The following is a 15,200-nucleotide window of genomic DNA, read 5'->3' on the forward strand; positions in this document are numbered from 1 at the left end:
AATCTTTTTGACACAGAATATTATCTATAGCTGTGAAGTACTATTATATCATTTTGTCATCTCATTTGGTCGTCTGTCTAGCCTCATAGGTTTTCTCCGGGTCCTCCGGTTTCCTCCCAGTGCTAAAGACCCCTATTGAAATAAAATTGAACCATGTGTTAGTCCCAAAATGACCTAGTTTGTGTCACGTGGACGTTAAACCCCATTTCTCTCTCTTTCTCTCTGATTAACATAAAATAATTAAATTCTGAATAAATAACAGTAGTAAAAGTTTTATTGTCCCCCGCCTTTCGAAGAAAGCAGGGGACTATTAAAATGGGTTCGTCCGTCTGTCTGTCTGTCTGTCTGTCTGTCTGTCCGTCCGTCTGTCTGTCCGTCACACTTTTTGGGACACAATAACTCTCTTCCTAATTGAGCTAGAATGTTCAAACTTGGTGTATGTGTTTATTAGGTCAATGCCTTGATGGAGTTCGAAGATGAGCATTTTCCGCTTAGGGTAAGCAGAGATAAGCAATTTGATTGGTTGATGCTTTGGGACACGATAACTCTCTTCCTAATTGGGCTAGAATGTTCAAACTTGGTGTAGGTGTTGATTAGGTCAATGCCTTGATGGAGTTCGAAGATGAGCATTTTCCGCTTAGGGTAAGCAGAGATAAGCAATTTGATTGGTTGATGCTTTGGGACACGATAACTTTAGTTCTAATTAAGTGAGAGTGATGAAACTTGGTGTATAGTTTCATTACATCAATACCTTGACTAAGTTCGATAATGAGCAGGGCGATAAGCAATTTGATTGGCCAAAACTTTGGAACACAATAACTCTCCTTCTAATTGAGCTAAAATGTTCAAACTTGGTGTAGATTTTTATTAGGTCAATGCCTTGATGGAGTGTGAAGATGAGCATTTTCTGCTTAGGGTTAATTTGATTGGTTGATGCTTTGGGACATGCTGACTTTAGTTCCAATTAAGTGAGAGTGATGAAACTTGGTGTATAGTTTCATTACATCAATACCTTAAGTTCGATATTGAGCATTTTCTGGACGAAAAACCAAGGTCCCGTGTACACATTGGCGTGCACATAAAAGATCCCTTGGCAGTTGGAATTCGATATACGAGTAGACCATAGTGCCACTGCCCGGGCAAAATTAACCTCATAGCACACTGTATGGCGTATGCCCGTCTTCATTAGCCCAGTATAGGAGCAGAACAGTAGGACGTTAAACCCCATTTCATTTCATTTCATTTCTAATTGAGCTAGAATGTTCAAACTTGGTGTAGGTGTTTATGAGGCTAATGCCTTGATAGAGTGTGAAGATGAGCATTTTCTGCTTATGGTATGTAGAGATAAGCAATTTGATTGGTTGATGCTTTGGGACACGATGACTTTAGTTCTAATAAAGTGAGAGTGAGAACTTGGTGTATAGTTTCATTACATCAATACCTTGAATAAGTTCGATGATGAGAATTGTCTGCTTAGGCTAAGGAGCAATAAGCATTTTGATTGGTCAAGACTTTGGAACATAACAACTCTCCTTCTAATTGAGGTAGAATGTTTAAACTTGATGTAGATGTTCGTCTTGACTGAGTTCAATGATTAACGTATCGAGCTAAAGCTAAGCAGAGATAAGCAATTTCCTTGGTCAATGCTTTGGGACAAGATAACTTTGATTCTATCTGATAGAGAGTGATGAAAGTTAGTGTATAGTTGATAATCAGTTTGATTGCTCGATACTTTTGAAAAAAATAGATGTGCGATTAATTAATATGTGTCATCTATTTATTTGGGGATTTCGGCGGGGGACATCAGCCTCACTTTTGGCTTGTTAATTATGTCACAATCTTGGTTAAGCATATTACAATTTTGTACATGTATAAAATGCATGATTAAAATTGGGAACTAATTCTCTGCTACAAGCACGGTTATTTCGAATCATACTAAAATAAACCAGAGGTGAAATCCAACATTTCTTAAATATAGGTTACTAGGGAACAAAACACCCACCCAGCATCAGCTTAGTCATCTATGCATTTATGAGCTAAACAACTAAAAAAATAAGATCATGAAGTCCCTCAAGTGCTAAAAGGATTTTGTAACAAAAGGGCATAAGTTTGGAAGTTGTTAAAGAAAATGGTGGAAAATCAATAGGATTCTTCCTTTCGATAAGATAGACAACTAATATATACATTTTGGAAAAATAGGTTAATAATAATAATCATTTCAATCTGAAAGACAATACAAATTACATGTAATTTCAAAATATAGATAGCTAGTAATACCAATGTTTGAACCATATTTAATTATGGGCATATAATAACAAGTTATATAATAACGTTATATGGAACTGAAAAATTATTTAGAAAATCAGTTATTTTCTTGATAACCGGTAAATGAAACAGATAAAACACAATAGAAACTTATGATTATATCAAAATCATGTTTTAATTTCCTCTACAAGATTATATTATATAAATTGAATTGACTGACCCTAATTATTTATAATTTCTTGAGCAATAATGGCAAATATATATTTTTTTAAATCTTTAAATTCATGGCTAATGTTCATGAGTCTTGAATGGTTTTACATGTTTTTCCCATTCTAATTTAAAACCAACGTATGATGAAACAACCCCACAAAAAGCACCAAGTCCCGGGCTAACATATCCTAAACTTGAAAGAGGAATGAAAACGTCACAAAAGTCTTTTAAAAATGTCATCTGAGCACCATGGTAGTCTCTTTTTAAGAGTTGTTTATCGTTTCTATGTTGATGATCCGATTGTCCATGCCTTGATCCAGCTTTTGCTATTTGAGCCTTTACATGGTTGATTTTATGAATATTAATTACCGTTGCTGCTAGAAGGGATACCAACCATGCTCTGGATGCCCATACAGTCCATGTCTTTATTTGTATCTGAAAAGAAAAACGGATAACAAATGAATCTTGCATCAATATATGTGAAATAATCTATATATTTCATTCGAAGTTAACAAATGTAGGATTTCTGAAAAAGCTGTCACAAAAGACAGTTAAACTGTTTCAATGGCATTTAGTAATTGAACTAGAGTATACAGGTCACAATTCTATGGAATACAATTACATGTAATTAAATATACTTCAAAACATCCTTATTTTGATCCAGTAAGTTTTTAACTTTGTGGATTAAAAAGATTTTATGGAAGTCCCAAAAGGAGGTGTGTGATGTAACCCACTCTAGAAGTCTATGAGTATACTTTTAATAATTAGCTAACAATCTTGAAGTAATACCTGTAGTGCTTCCACCTTTCCAAACCATATAATATGATCCAAGATGAGCCACAAGGCTTTAAAAGAATGTGTTGTAACACCCAGTAATGCTTGGTATGTATCTGGCATCTTAAAACTGTCCATAGCTTTATGTATCAGTTCTGTACTGTTGCCCATTCTAAATACTGTTTCAAATTAAAAAGAAATACACATTTTCACAAATATGGTATTCTGATTTCAAGGTTAGCAAAATATGATAAGAAACAAATAATTGACCTTGACAACCACAAAAATCTATTTTTATTTATGGGTCGAAAACTCAAAACTCTGCCATGAATAAATTTACTGAAGCTGAACAGAATTAAAATATATAATGTTTCTTGCTATATTGGCTCGAGTAGGTAACATTTTTTTCTTCCAAGATTTGAAGTGATTTCCACACAAAATATTAAAAAAAAGCATATTCTGTTTAGTATCTTTTGTCATCTACATTGTATCTGACCCCTAAAAGTCATTTGTTTCTGAAAATATGATATTTGTGAGGAAAGGAAATGGGGAATCTGCTACAAATCTTTTTTGATATCAAAGAGACAAGTAGGAGATTTTATTTATCACCCAATAAAAAAGAAGTTACTTTTAATAAAATATGAATTGTTCTTTGAAAAAAAAAGTAGTGCCTTTTTAATTGACCAATCAAATTCATGTAAAGCGACATCTAAGAAATTTATCACACAAGTGATATCTACTGTAGAATGTGTTATATTATTGGGTGATAATATTAAGTATTAATATTGCTTAAATTAAACAAATGATCTATTACTGAATTTCAAACAGTGCTGTCATTGGTAACTAAGCATATGCTGCTAGAACCCACCAAAATATGTATACTATATGACAGGTATAGCTACCTTCAATATGTCAAAAGGGTATCCCCATTCTAAACTGACATCACTCACAAAACACACAACTTCTTTACTTGTACAACTTGCCATATTTAGGTATTCTATTATAGTAGATGCATGATGTCAAAAACTCACAATACAGTTAAACCAAGTAGATTTGTCGTTGATTCCATGATGTTTGAAGGTTTTTGAAGTTTAATATTGTGTAATTCAACATGGTGCCCGGGGGTGGGGGGTAATACTTTTAGATACGGGTTAGTACCAAATAGTTTAATTAAATGACAGTCAAGGTTTGGACTAAAATGCCTTGGAAATTGGAGTGGGAGGCGACTGGTATGTGTCTTTCTTTTGTGGACCTAGGTGTGATTGTCCCTATAATTAACAATTCGGTTACATTTTACATGTACTTACATTTTCTTGAGAGTGCTACAGTTTCTTCCATTTTTTGCAATTTGGATCCCAGGACACTTTTCGAACCCACCTTTTGAATATACCATAAAACCAACCTGGCTCCATATTGGAATATTCTGAAAAATAAATTGTGAAATGATTTTTGATCATGACCAGATATAAAAATATTAAAAACCACCACCACTGCATGGTGTGTTGTAAATTTAGGTTGTGAACCTGTATTTAGAGTTGTGAAAAAAAAAGATATCCCTAAATAATTACCTTGACTGTTTCTAAAACTTTATTCTTTAGGTACGGTATGGTGTAGTACCCTACCAGCTATTTTGAACCTATTAATCCCTTAGATTCTGAACACTATATATCTACTATGATATTCTCTTGTCGTTATCAAGCATGACCTAACGTCTAACCTTGATGTTCACTGCAAGTGCAGTGTGACTATCTGGGAGGTGGAGTCCAAAGTCTTCCTACTAACCTAGTACCCAAATTTGTCAACTATTTAAACTTCTTTAATATATAATAAATAAGAAGTATCAAGTTACGTGCAAAAGAGTGTGATGCATACCCTGGCTCATGCATGACTCACTGCACTACTTAAAAATACTAGATAAATGGACAGACATTTGGATTTCAGGGGCTGAAGGCAAAGGCCAACCATTGTATTATTACCAAAACTGCTCTGCGGGAGTGGACAAGAAGAGTTAGGCCTAGTCATGAGTCAAGTCAACCAACCCAGGATAGCGTACATAAAATGAGATGAGAGAAGGCCTACCTGTATAATTTGTCTTTGGATTGTGTGTATGAATTATATCTTACTATTTCTCTTGAAAATGATGTCATTGTTTATTGTCCCCCTATTAATCCTAAAGGCTAAAGATTGCAATTTTACACGAAAAGGGGGTTTGTTAATGTTTGTTTACGTTTTTACTCAAGGGAAGATAACTCTCATGTAATTTTTTTATATTAAATATTGCCGTGGACCCATCCGCGTGAATTGGGTACTCTCAAGAAATCAGAAACGTCGAGAATCTGATGGACAAAGCTTACCTCTCGAATTTTGAGAATAGAAGCTGAAGATGGATATGTCTTTAGACGAGAGTATCAATGGTATTTTATTTGATTATATATGAATATGTGATGGCTCAGAGAAGCTACAAATTAAGACGCAACTATAGTTTTTATTTTACGAATGAAAACGAGGCTCACGTTTTGGCGGTGTAAAAATCCAGAATCTTATCTATTAATTAAACACACGATAATATTTGTGATTTTCAATTTATGTTACTTCACGTAACAATTACATTTACAGAGCTGACTAAATGTTGATATATGACATTCAAAATGTCAATTGTTACTGAAGTACTAACATCAGCTGGTAATAGTTTTTTTTCATCTGTCTGTCCACTTCACTCAGCAGGCATGTTGTCACTGTCAGACAGCTGGGATACATAGAGACTAGGGGAACATGTTTTAAAGGGGCTAAATCGCTAATATATGGGACCTAGAAATTGACACAAATGGATCGTAAAGCATATAAAAATGTAATGCAGGGCCGGCGGAAGCAATTCTTGATTGGGGGGGCTTCCATCCTAGCCCTAGGTCCTTATCTTAGGCGTGGGTCCAGGGGTAGCAATAACCTGGAGAAAAGAGTACTTGCGGCCAAATTATTGGGGGGGGGGGGCTAAAGCCCCCCCTAGCCCTCCCACTCCGACGGGCCTGTATATGTGAATGTATATAAACTGATTTACATTCAATGTTTTCACTCTGATTTCACATCAATTAAGTTCGGCGAAATATGCCAGAAGTTTCAATCGAATGGCCATCTCTAGCATCTGGTTATTCCAGTCTACACCGATAGTATTTATTGCGCATGCTCTCCAGATAAGAATATGAGGTCACCGTTGACTTGTGGAATATGTCTGGCCATGTTAGTTCGAGTCCCTTGTTACAAATGGCACTAAAACGCATTATGGTACACGATTCGTGTACCGATGGTAAAATGTTTATTTTGCCTTAAATATTGGATATCAGAAGCCCATCTTTTCCCCGTAAGATCACAACATCAATGTTGATTTAAATTGTCAAATAATTTGTGTTTTCAATGTCGAAGACTTCTATGGATGATATTGACTTAGCTACTTTAATATTTAGTTATAATGTTTTGATTACATCTTAATCTGGTTACAAAGTTAATTATCATACCCCTACCCTCCACCCAATCATCATAATTAAAGGATATAAAGCTCTAAATCAATAATACTATCCAGAGTCTACGTCATAAACACGAAATATTGGCCCATAAATTTACTACCAGACAAGTTGCGTGAATATATAATATGGGCTCGATATATACTATATTTTAAGGAGCTAAATTGCTAGGTTTTAGGACCTAGCAATTGACACAAATTGGTCACAACGCATATAATAATGTAGTATGAATGTAAATAAACTGATTTATATTCAGTCGTTTCCGTTTTAAAATCAGTTATGTTCGGCGAAGTACACCAGAAATCTCAATCAAATGTCAATCTCTAGCGTCTGGTTATTCCAGTCTACACCGCTAGTATTTATTGCACATGCTCTCCAGATAAGAATATGGCATCAACGTTTGACATGACTTGTGGAATACTTGTCTAGCCTCGCACTTTGAGTCCATTGTTACAAATGGCACTAAAACACATCGTGGTACACAATTCATGTACCAATGGTAAAATGTTTATTTTGTCTTAAATATTGGATATTACACGCCAATCTATTCCAAGTAAGATTACAACATCAATGTTGATTTAAATTGACAAATAAATTGTGTTCTAATATCGTAGACTTTGGATGATATTGAGTTAGTGAACAATGTTTAAACCAATACACACAGACATTTTGATTTACCCTATGCTATTGAGCAACATTTGTAACTAGGCCCCTATTTTGACGAAAAAATTGATTAGAAAGTACAATAAGAGTTTTAAAAAATGGATGTAAATCAGTTTATACACTCCTATTCCATTAATATGTACTTTTTGGCCCATTTGTGCCCATTTTAGGTTACAAAGAATGAAAGAATAGAGATAAAGCTCCTTTAAAACTTCCCCAAAACAATATACAGGTTGTCTATACACCACCTCTAGATCTGTAATCTTTAGTGACCACATATTTTTCCATGTGTGCCAATTTTGGCATCAAATTTGTCAAATCTGCTTGTGGGAAATTAGAATAATGGAATATACAGTACCGTAACAGTATTCGATAACCATTTCTAAACCTGTATAGAATAGTGGGGGTCACGCTGGCTAAGTGGGTAAGACGCTGGCTTGCTAGCCTGGAGATCAGGTGTTTGATCCGTGCATTGACCGAGAAAGTTCATCCAGATTTTCCAGTGTTGTTCACACATGTCATTGATGCAAAAGTGAGGGCCTGACAAGGATAGCTGTCTAGTCGTTCGGATGGTATAGGGGAGTTATTCAAAGAGAATTGTTTTATTGCTAAACAGTAACACTGCCTTTTTTTTTTTAATTTATAGGATTGGTCGAAAAAAAAGAAGTAAATGGGAAAGTTAAAGCATTGACTGACCACATTAAGGAACTTCAGAATGAGATTTACACAGCAACTGTTGAAAGATATGTAGATTTTTACCCTTGTTTTAATTCTGTATCTAATCTTGCTGATCAAGTGGATTTAATCAAGAGTGAGATAGATTCAGTATCAGATAAGATAGAATCAGAGGTAAGTGTAAAAATCGGTCTTAAATGTCAACATTTTCACAAAATAAGGTATTTTTGAACAGATATATAAATGTAGCAGTAACACACATCTGTACATAAATACAACATAGATAAATGTAAATATCAAAGTGAGATGTAATGTTGCCTCACTGCAACCTAAAAAAAAACATTTTTCAATATTGATAAAATGGGGTTTAACATCCCACTGTCAAACAAAGTTAGCTGAAAAGACTAATACAATACTAATATCATATTATTTTATTTATTTATAGATAAAAGGTCAGCTAAATGTGTCTACATCAGAGTTCCAGTCACTGAGCCGAGAATTAATTGAAGTTAATGGTATTCTGTCCATTCTAGAAACTTTAGTACAGCTACATGATTATTTGGAAGAGGTTGCAGAGTCAACCAAGGCTCAGAAGTTTGGACATGCAGCCGATGCCCTAAGTAAAATAAATGAGCTTGTTTCTAAACCTCTACCATACCAAGATTCTGATATTAAAATATTTGATGCATTGATCACAGAAATCAAAGTGCAAAAAGAAAAGTTGATCTATGATCTGAATGACGTTTGGAAGGAGCATATTGCATGGAGATCACCTGAAAATGTTGCTTCATCAGGCGATCTGATTGAGCTGAAAATTGTCACAGGTGGAGAAGAAATGCAAGTAATCGAGCATATGATTGATGCATTGGAAAAAATTAATCAACTTGACTCCAAAATAAAGGTTTTCGGTGAACGTTTTTTAACCAGATTAGTTAAATCTCTTCTCTCTAATGAAGATGTAACTATTCAAGAAAAGACTAATCGAAATGAAAAAGTAATTACCTTAAATCTAAAAACTAATATTCATACAGCGCCTTTGTTTGTTAGTTTTTTTCGTAAATTTGAAGAATTAATAACCTTTTTAAACGAGAACTTTCTGAAGCTGAGTATAACGAGAAATGGTAATGTGGTTACATTATTAGAACTGTTAGGTGCTGAAGTTGCTAATTCTGCTGTGGATATGATAATTAAAGAATGTTTATCTCTGGCTATTCCTTCTACCATTGAGCATTTAGAAGGATTCCGTAAAGTTATCAATTCCACAGAAAATTTCCAGAAATTCCTGATGGACATTAAGTTCCTTCCAGAATCTAACACTGCTCTATTAGCTTATGTTCAAAATGTAAATGTTTTGTATGCTAATAAGAAATGTCAGCAGATCTCTGGAAATGCTCGTAAATTGATGACGTCCAATGTCCATAATACTGTAGATGTTTCGAAAGATGTAACTTTGCAGGCCTTACCTCAACTACAGAAAGGTGATTCTACTACAACACAAGCGATAGAATTAACAACAGAAGAAAAACTCAGTCCCGATTCTTTTAAAATGCCAGATTGTAAAATAAGGTAAAAGAAAATTTTATCCTAGTTTTAGAGTTTTATCAGGTGAAGAATTTTGAAGTGTAAAGCAATGTTTGTTGATGTAATAGTATCTGTTGTCATTTTTATCAGTTATTTACTAATTTAGCAATATGATTCAACAGTTTTAGAGCTGTCCTAATTGTACACTGTGCAGGCGTTACCTCTTAATTGTAGTTGGGTAATAATTATCTGTATGGAATACCTTTGAATAACATCTACTTCTGTAATAAAGTTGAATATGTATCATTCAAGCTCAGTGACGAATATATTTCACACCAGTTTGTAAACTTTAATGCTATCTTCATAAATCCTGTATTTTCAGTGAGTCGATTAATGCTATAATGAACTTGGCTTATGAAATATTAAATGAAGCTGTAGCCAGTAAACCACAGTGTGCTATACAGATGTTTTATGCGGTTAGAAATATATTTGAGTTATATTGTAGTGTGTTTCCCACGTATCATAGACAGTCTCTTGAAACATTACCTCAACTTACAGGTAAATATATTTCATAATAAACAACAGTATTACAAATGTGGTCAAGTCTGGTGACAAGAGAACATTGGGTCATAAAGAAGATTTATATATAATTCCTATATAATACTATTATAATAATAAATACCCTGGTTGTACGTGACAGGGAGTACATGTAGGTTTGCTTGTCCAACCTCTTGGATTTTCTCCGGGACCTCTGGTTTCCTCCCACTGCTAAAGACCCTTACGAGCAAGCAAATTATTGAAATAAAATTGAACCATATGTTAGTCCCGAAATGAAATGAAATGGGGTGTAATGTCCTACTGTTTTGCTCCAAACTGGGCTAAAGAAGATGGGCATACGCCATACAGTGTGCTAAATTTCGCCCGGACAGTGGCAATATGGCCTACTCTTATATGGAACTGTCAAGGGATCTTTTACGTGCACGCCATTGTGTACACAGAACCTCGGTTATTCGTCCCATCTGAACGACTAGACAGCTGTCCTTGTCAGGCCCTCCATCCTGCATCACTGACAAGGGCCAATGCAAGGATCGAACGCGACCTCCAGGCTAGCAAGCCAGCGTCTTGCCCACTTAGCCACCTTGACCCCCCAATCCCGATATGACCTAGTTTGTGTTGAGTGGATGTTAAACCCCATTTCTCTCTCCCTATAATAGTAAATAGACAGTACCATATCATGGAAAATCATTATCAGTTTGTTACAGACAACCAGTACATGTATAATATATTATAAATATAAACTAAATAAATCCAATTCTAAGTTTTAATTAAAAACACATTACCGTAATCACTATCTATAGTGACCAATGAATCTAATGATAATAAATTATCTGTCTTGCACATAACCTATGCTTGATAAAAGTTCTGTTGCCCTTTGTCACATTTGTCTAAAACTGTGCTGATAAAATGTGAGTTGCACATTTAACTGCATTCTGTATTCTAATAGAATTCAAAATTTTTCAAAAGTATTTCAGTCTCACTTTATTAATATATTTGTTTTGATCTTTAACACATACATAAAACTTGGTGATTGTTCATAACGTCAAAATTTTTCAAAAAGTATTTCAGTCACACTTTGTTAATATATTTGCTTTGATCTTTAACACATGTAAAACTTGGATGATTGTTCATAAGGTCATAATAAAGATTTATCTTTTGTAAAATTTTAGGGTACTTTTAATCTTGTCTTATCTATTTTTCTTCAGCCTTACATCACAACAACTGTATGTTTATCAGCCATCATTTGATGACTTTGGGCCACCAATTTAGTGCAAAACTGCCAAAATCAATCAACGCAACATTTGTTGATCTAATACCTAAAATCCGTGGAATGGGGACAGAGAGTTTCATGAAACAGATGACAAATCAGAGAGATCAACTTTTAGAATTTCTACAAGCAGCTGATGGTAATACTATTGTAGAATTTAATTAGAAATAGAAATGAGCTTACATGTATTAAGGAGATAAACTGCTGTGAATTAGGATTAGTGCTAAATGATAAGGCCAACTCATCAATTTTTCGTCATAGGTCACGAGATGTAAACAGGGCTAGCACTAATCCCAACCCTAACCCGGGACCTAGCCGCAATGCTTACCCTAACCCTAACCTATAATATCTCCAACAATCACATGCCCTAACCTTATTTACATCTCGGCGACATTGACAAAAATTAAGCTGGTCTTAAATAGATTTAGCCTTTGATTTAGGCCACAATAAAGTATTGAAGTAGGTTGATAAGGTGTGTTATTAAAAGGGAAATTAGTAGTACTTAGTAGTTTCAAGATGACATGAAATAATATATAATGAATATTACAGGTTTTATAGAGATGTCTAATCCAGAGAAATACTGTAATGGTGAACGAGCTGTAAAACAATGTCTACATCAGTTAACACATTTACAGAATGTTTGGCATGATGTTTTACCGGCAAATGTCTATAGAAAAGCCATAGGTAATATCACCAAATCTTCAAAAAATTTACATTATAAGTATTTATGTTCTGGATATTTTGGAACTAGGCCAAAGTATTGAAAACAGAAAATGGAATGATTGAAAAGCCAAGAAAGTAACCTATATGATAAAAAACAAAACAAACAGAATCTGCTCTGTTCATATATTTTGTCTAATCTCAAACTGAATGAATAGAGGCTGTGTACTGCCTTGAACTGGTGGTTTTAAGTTGGATGTAAATATATATTAAGTGTTTGGACTAAGAATTGCTACTCATCTTGTTGTGTGTGTGTGTGTGTGGAAATGAAATGAAATGGGGTTTAACGTCCTACTCTTCTGCACCTAACCTGGGCTAATTGAAGACGGGCATACACCATACAGTGTGCTATGAGGGAAATTTTGCCCGGGCAGCGGCGCTACGGCCTCCTCTTATATCGAATTCCAACTGCCAAGGGATCTTTTACGTGCACGCCAATGTGTACACGGGACCTCGTTTTTTCGTCCCATCCGAACGACTAGGCAGCTGTCCTTGTCAGGCCATCCGTTCTGCATCACTGACAAGGGGAAACCACGCCGGAAAATCGCGATGAACTTTCTCGGCCATGTGTGTGTGTGGAGGGAAGGGAGCTCTTTGAATAAGTGTATGGTTTGTTCCTTTGTCAATTGTGCATCGACTGATGGATGTCGTCACAATTCCAAGTCCATGGTATACCTGTACTTGTTGATAAGATTAACATTGTATGATAAATAGTTTTATAGTAAAATATAAATTGCGTGCAGAATAACTGTAATCAACAAAGAGTACCTGCCTTCAACTATGTGGTGTTGAATATACTGCACATAACCTAAAACTATTGCTCTTTTAAAACTCTTTATGTATTTAGACCAAATTAGGTACATAAGTATCTTGAGAGACTGTTGATGTGCTGGATTTAGAACCAGTCTTTATACAGTGTTTACAGAGCTATCATGGCTGATTAACATGGAGGTCTGGGGATCAATCGCTATGTGGGCTGAGAAAGTACCCCTGGATTTTCATTGTGGTTTCTCCTTGTCAGTGGTGCAGGATTGAGAGCCTGTAAAGGAATAGAGTCTAGTAGTTCTAACAGGACGAATAACAAATGTCTGGAGGACATGGTGGACTGCACATAAAAAGAACCCTTGACAGTTGGAATTCAAGTGTTGTCCAGGCAAAATCAAAGCACATGTAGCATATGGCCATCCCATTAGCATGGTTGGTGAAGAAAACCAGAACGGTAAACTTCATTTATATGCTGTTTAGTAAAAATGAGTTTTAATAATACTGTTTCAGGAATGTTGGTGAATACAGTAGCTGTAGAAATAATTGATAATATCACATCGCTTGAAGATATTTCATCTGTTGATGCTAAACAACTTTACAAGTTGATGTCTTTGCTGATAGATAAAGCTGAATCTTTCTTTAAACTGGAGTCTGATGATAGCAATCCGTTGGTAGAACTTCAACGAAACGTTGCCAAATGGCCAAAATTTAAAGAGTTACATTTGGTACTGAATGCTAGCTTACAAGGGATCTCTGATAGGTGGGCAGATGGAAAAGGTCCACTAGCCGAAGTCTTCTCAGCCAATGAACTCAAGCAGTTGATCAGAGCTTTATTTCAAAATACAGATCGCCGTGCAGGTGTCTTGTCTAGAATAAAGTAGATTTTATTATATTATTCCTGGGTGTCTTTAACAAGTAAAATATCCATTTAGCATATTTTTATCCAGTAAATTCAAGGATAAACAGTATGTGGTAGGTGTTTCTGTCAATCACAAACAGTCTAAATTTTCTGCAAGCAAATCAACATACTACTTGAATGTATTATTGTGAGGTCATTATTAAAGTAGCTAAGTCTCTAACTCAATATCATCCAAAGTTTTACACATTGAAAACACGAACTATTTGTCAATTTAAATCAACATTGATGTTGTGATTTTACTGGGAAAAGGTAGGCTTCTGATATCCAATATTAAAGACAAAATAAACATTTTACCATTGGTACACGAATCGTGTACCATAGTGCGTTTTAGCGTCATTTGTAACAAGTTACCAGGAAGAATGAGGCTAGACATATTCCACAACTCATGTTGAGACTGATGCCGTATTTCGCTGGACATAACTGATTTAAAATTAGAGTCAAAACGGAAACAATAGAATGTAAATCAGTTTATATACAATCAGATTACATTATTATTAGCGTTGCTACCCATTTGGGTCAATTTCTAGGTCCGAAATATTAGCAATTTAGCTCCTTTACAAATTGTATGCATTGTGATCACAAACACACATTACATGAGTAGGCAACAGTTTTGTTATTTATGACGTAAGATATTTATATACTGCTTATAAGATAATATGGTATAATATTATGTTGATTGTGAGATTACCCAGGATGTTTTCAAGTTATATTCAGTTGTTATGCTTATTCTTTGGTGCTGTGAAATTTTAATTCTTTCCAACATGTTTATTATTTAAATATATAGCTATATTTAAAATAAAAATTATAAAACTAGCAGTCTTCTCTTTATATGCCCAGAGTTAATGGCAACATATATTGTTGTTGACCTGTCTGTCCACAATTTCTTTTAAAAACTCTACATGTCAGAGTTCTTGACAAACCTTTTTTTTCAAATTTATCATGATTGTTTATTCTTTCATACGGGGAGGCACTACCTGAGAATATGAATTTTTAAATGACTTCCTGAGTCCCTCTAATACTGCCATCAACATGAAATTCCTGAAAATTTCATTTTGGTTTCACTTTTTAAGATTTTATCAGTGCTTGATAAAGACCAGAGAAACCTAGTCAAAACGTCACTAAGTAATAAGCAGTAATTGTAACTGTATTCTATAGAATTGTGACCAGTGTATTTCATATTGTCGTGTAGTGCCTCCTCAGAAGAGCCCTATTCCAGCTATTTTCAGCAAAGTCAGGAATGCATATTTTAGTGAAATTATGAAATCCCTATATACATTGCTGACTTTAAAGTAGCTAAGTCTCTTAACTCAATATCATCCAAAGTCTTCGACATTGAAAACATGAACTT

The 15,200-nt window shown here is 34.7% G+C and overlaps 2 protein-coding genes across 3 annotated transcripts; one reads left to right on the top strand and one right to left on the bottom strand.

The window, feature by feature from the left end:
• Window positions 1-1,806: 1,806 nt before the first annotated feature.
• On the bottom strand, window positions 1,807-5,495 carry LOC126821852 (peroxisomal membrane protein 11A). Its single transcript, XM_050550386.2, has 4 exons — window positions 5,329-5,495; window positions 4,557-4,672; window positions 3,265-3,428; window positions 1,807-2,910 (listed from the first exon to the last, which is right to left on the bottom strand). The coding sequence occupies exons 1-4, from the start codon at window positions 5,394-5,396 to the stop codon at window positions 2,554-2,556; spliced, it is 705 nt and encodes a 234-aa protein (XP_050406343.1). The 5' UTR covers window positions 5,397-5,495; the 3' UTR covers window positions 1,807-2,553.
• A 35-nt stretch (window positions 5,496-5,530) lies between these two features.
• Window positions 5,531-14,665, top strand: LOC126821847 (centromere/kinetochore protein zw10 homolog). Of its 2 annotated transcripts, none has more exons than XM_050550373.1 (7): window positions 5,531-5,663; window positions 8,074-8,276; window positions 8,548-9,668; window positions 10,006-10,181; window positions 11,387-11,587; window positions 11,998-12,132; window positions 13,444-14,665. In XM_050550373.1, exons 1-7 carry the CDS (start codon window positions 5,633-5,635, stop codon window positions 13,812-13,814), a joined length of 2,238 nt encoding a protein of 745 aa, XP_050406330.1. In that variant the 5' UTR covers window positions 5,531-5,632; the 3' UTR covers window positions 13,815-14,665. The 2 variants fall into 2 exon arrangements, with proteins under 2 accessions (XP_050406330.1, XP_050406329.1); XM_050550372.1 differs by lacking the exon at window positions 5,531-5,663 and adding an exon at window positions 5,748-5,931.
• The last annotated feature ends 535 nt before the right edge of the window (window positions 14,666-15,200 follow it).

The sequence above is a fragment of the Patella vulgata genome, chromosome 5 (genome assembly GCF_932274485.2).
Source record: "Patella vulgata chromosome 5, xgPatVulg1.2, whole genome shotgun sequence".
In the NCBI taxonomy this organism is placed as follows: Eukaryota; Metazoa; Mollusca; class Gastropoda; family Patellidae; genus Patella; species Patella vulgata.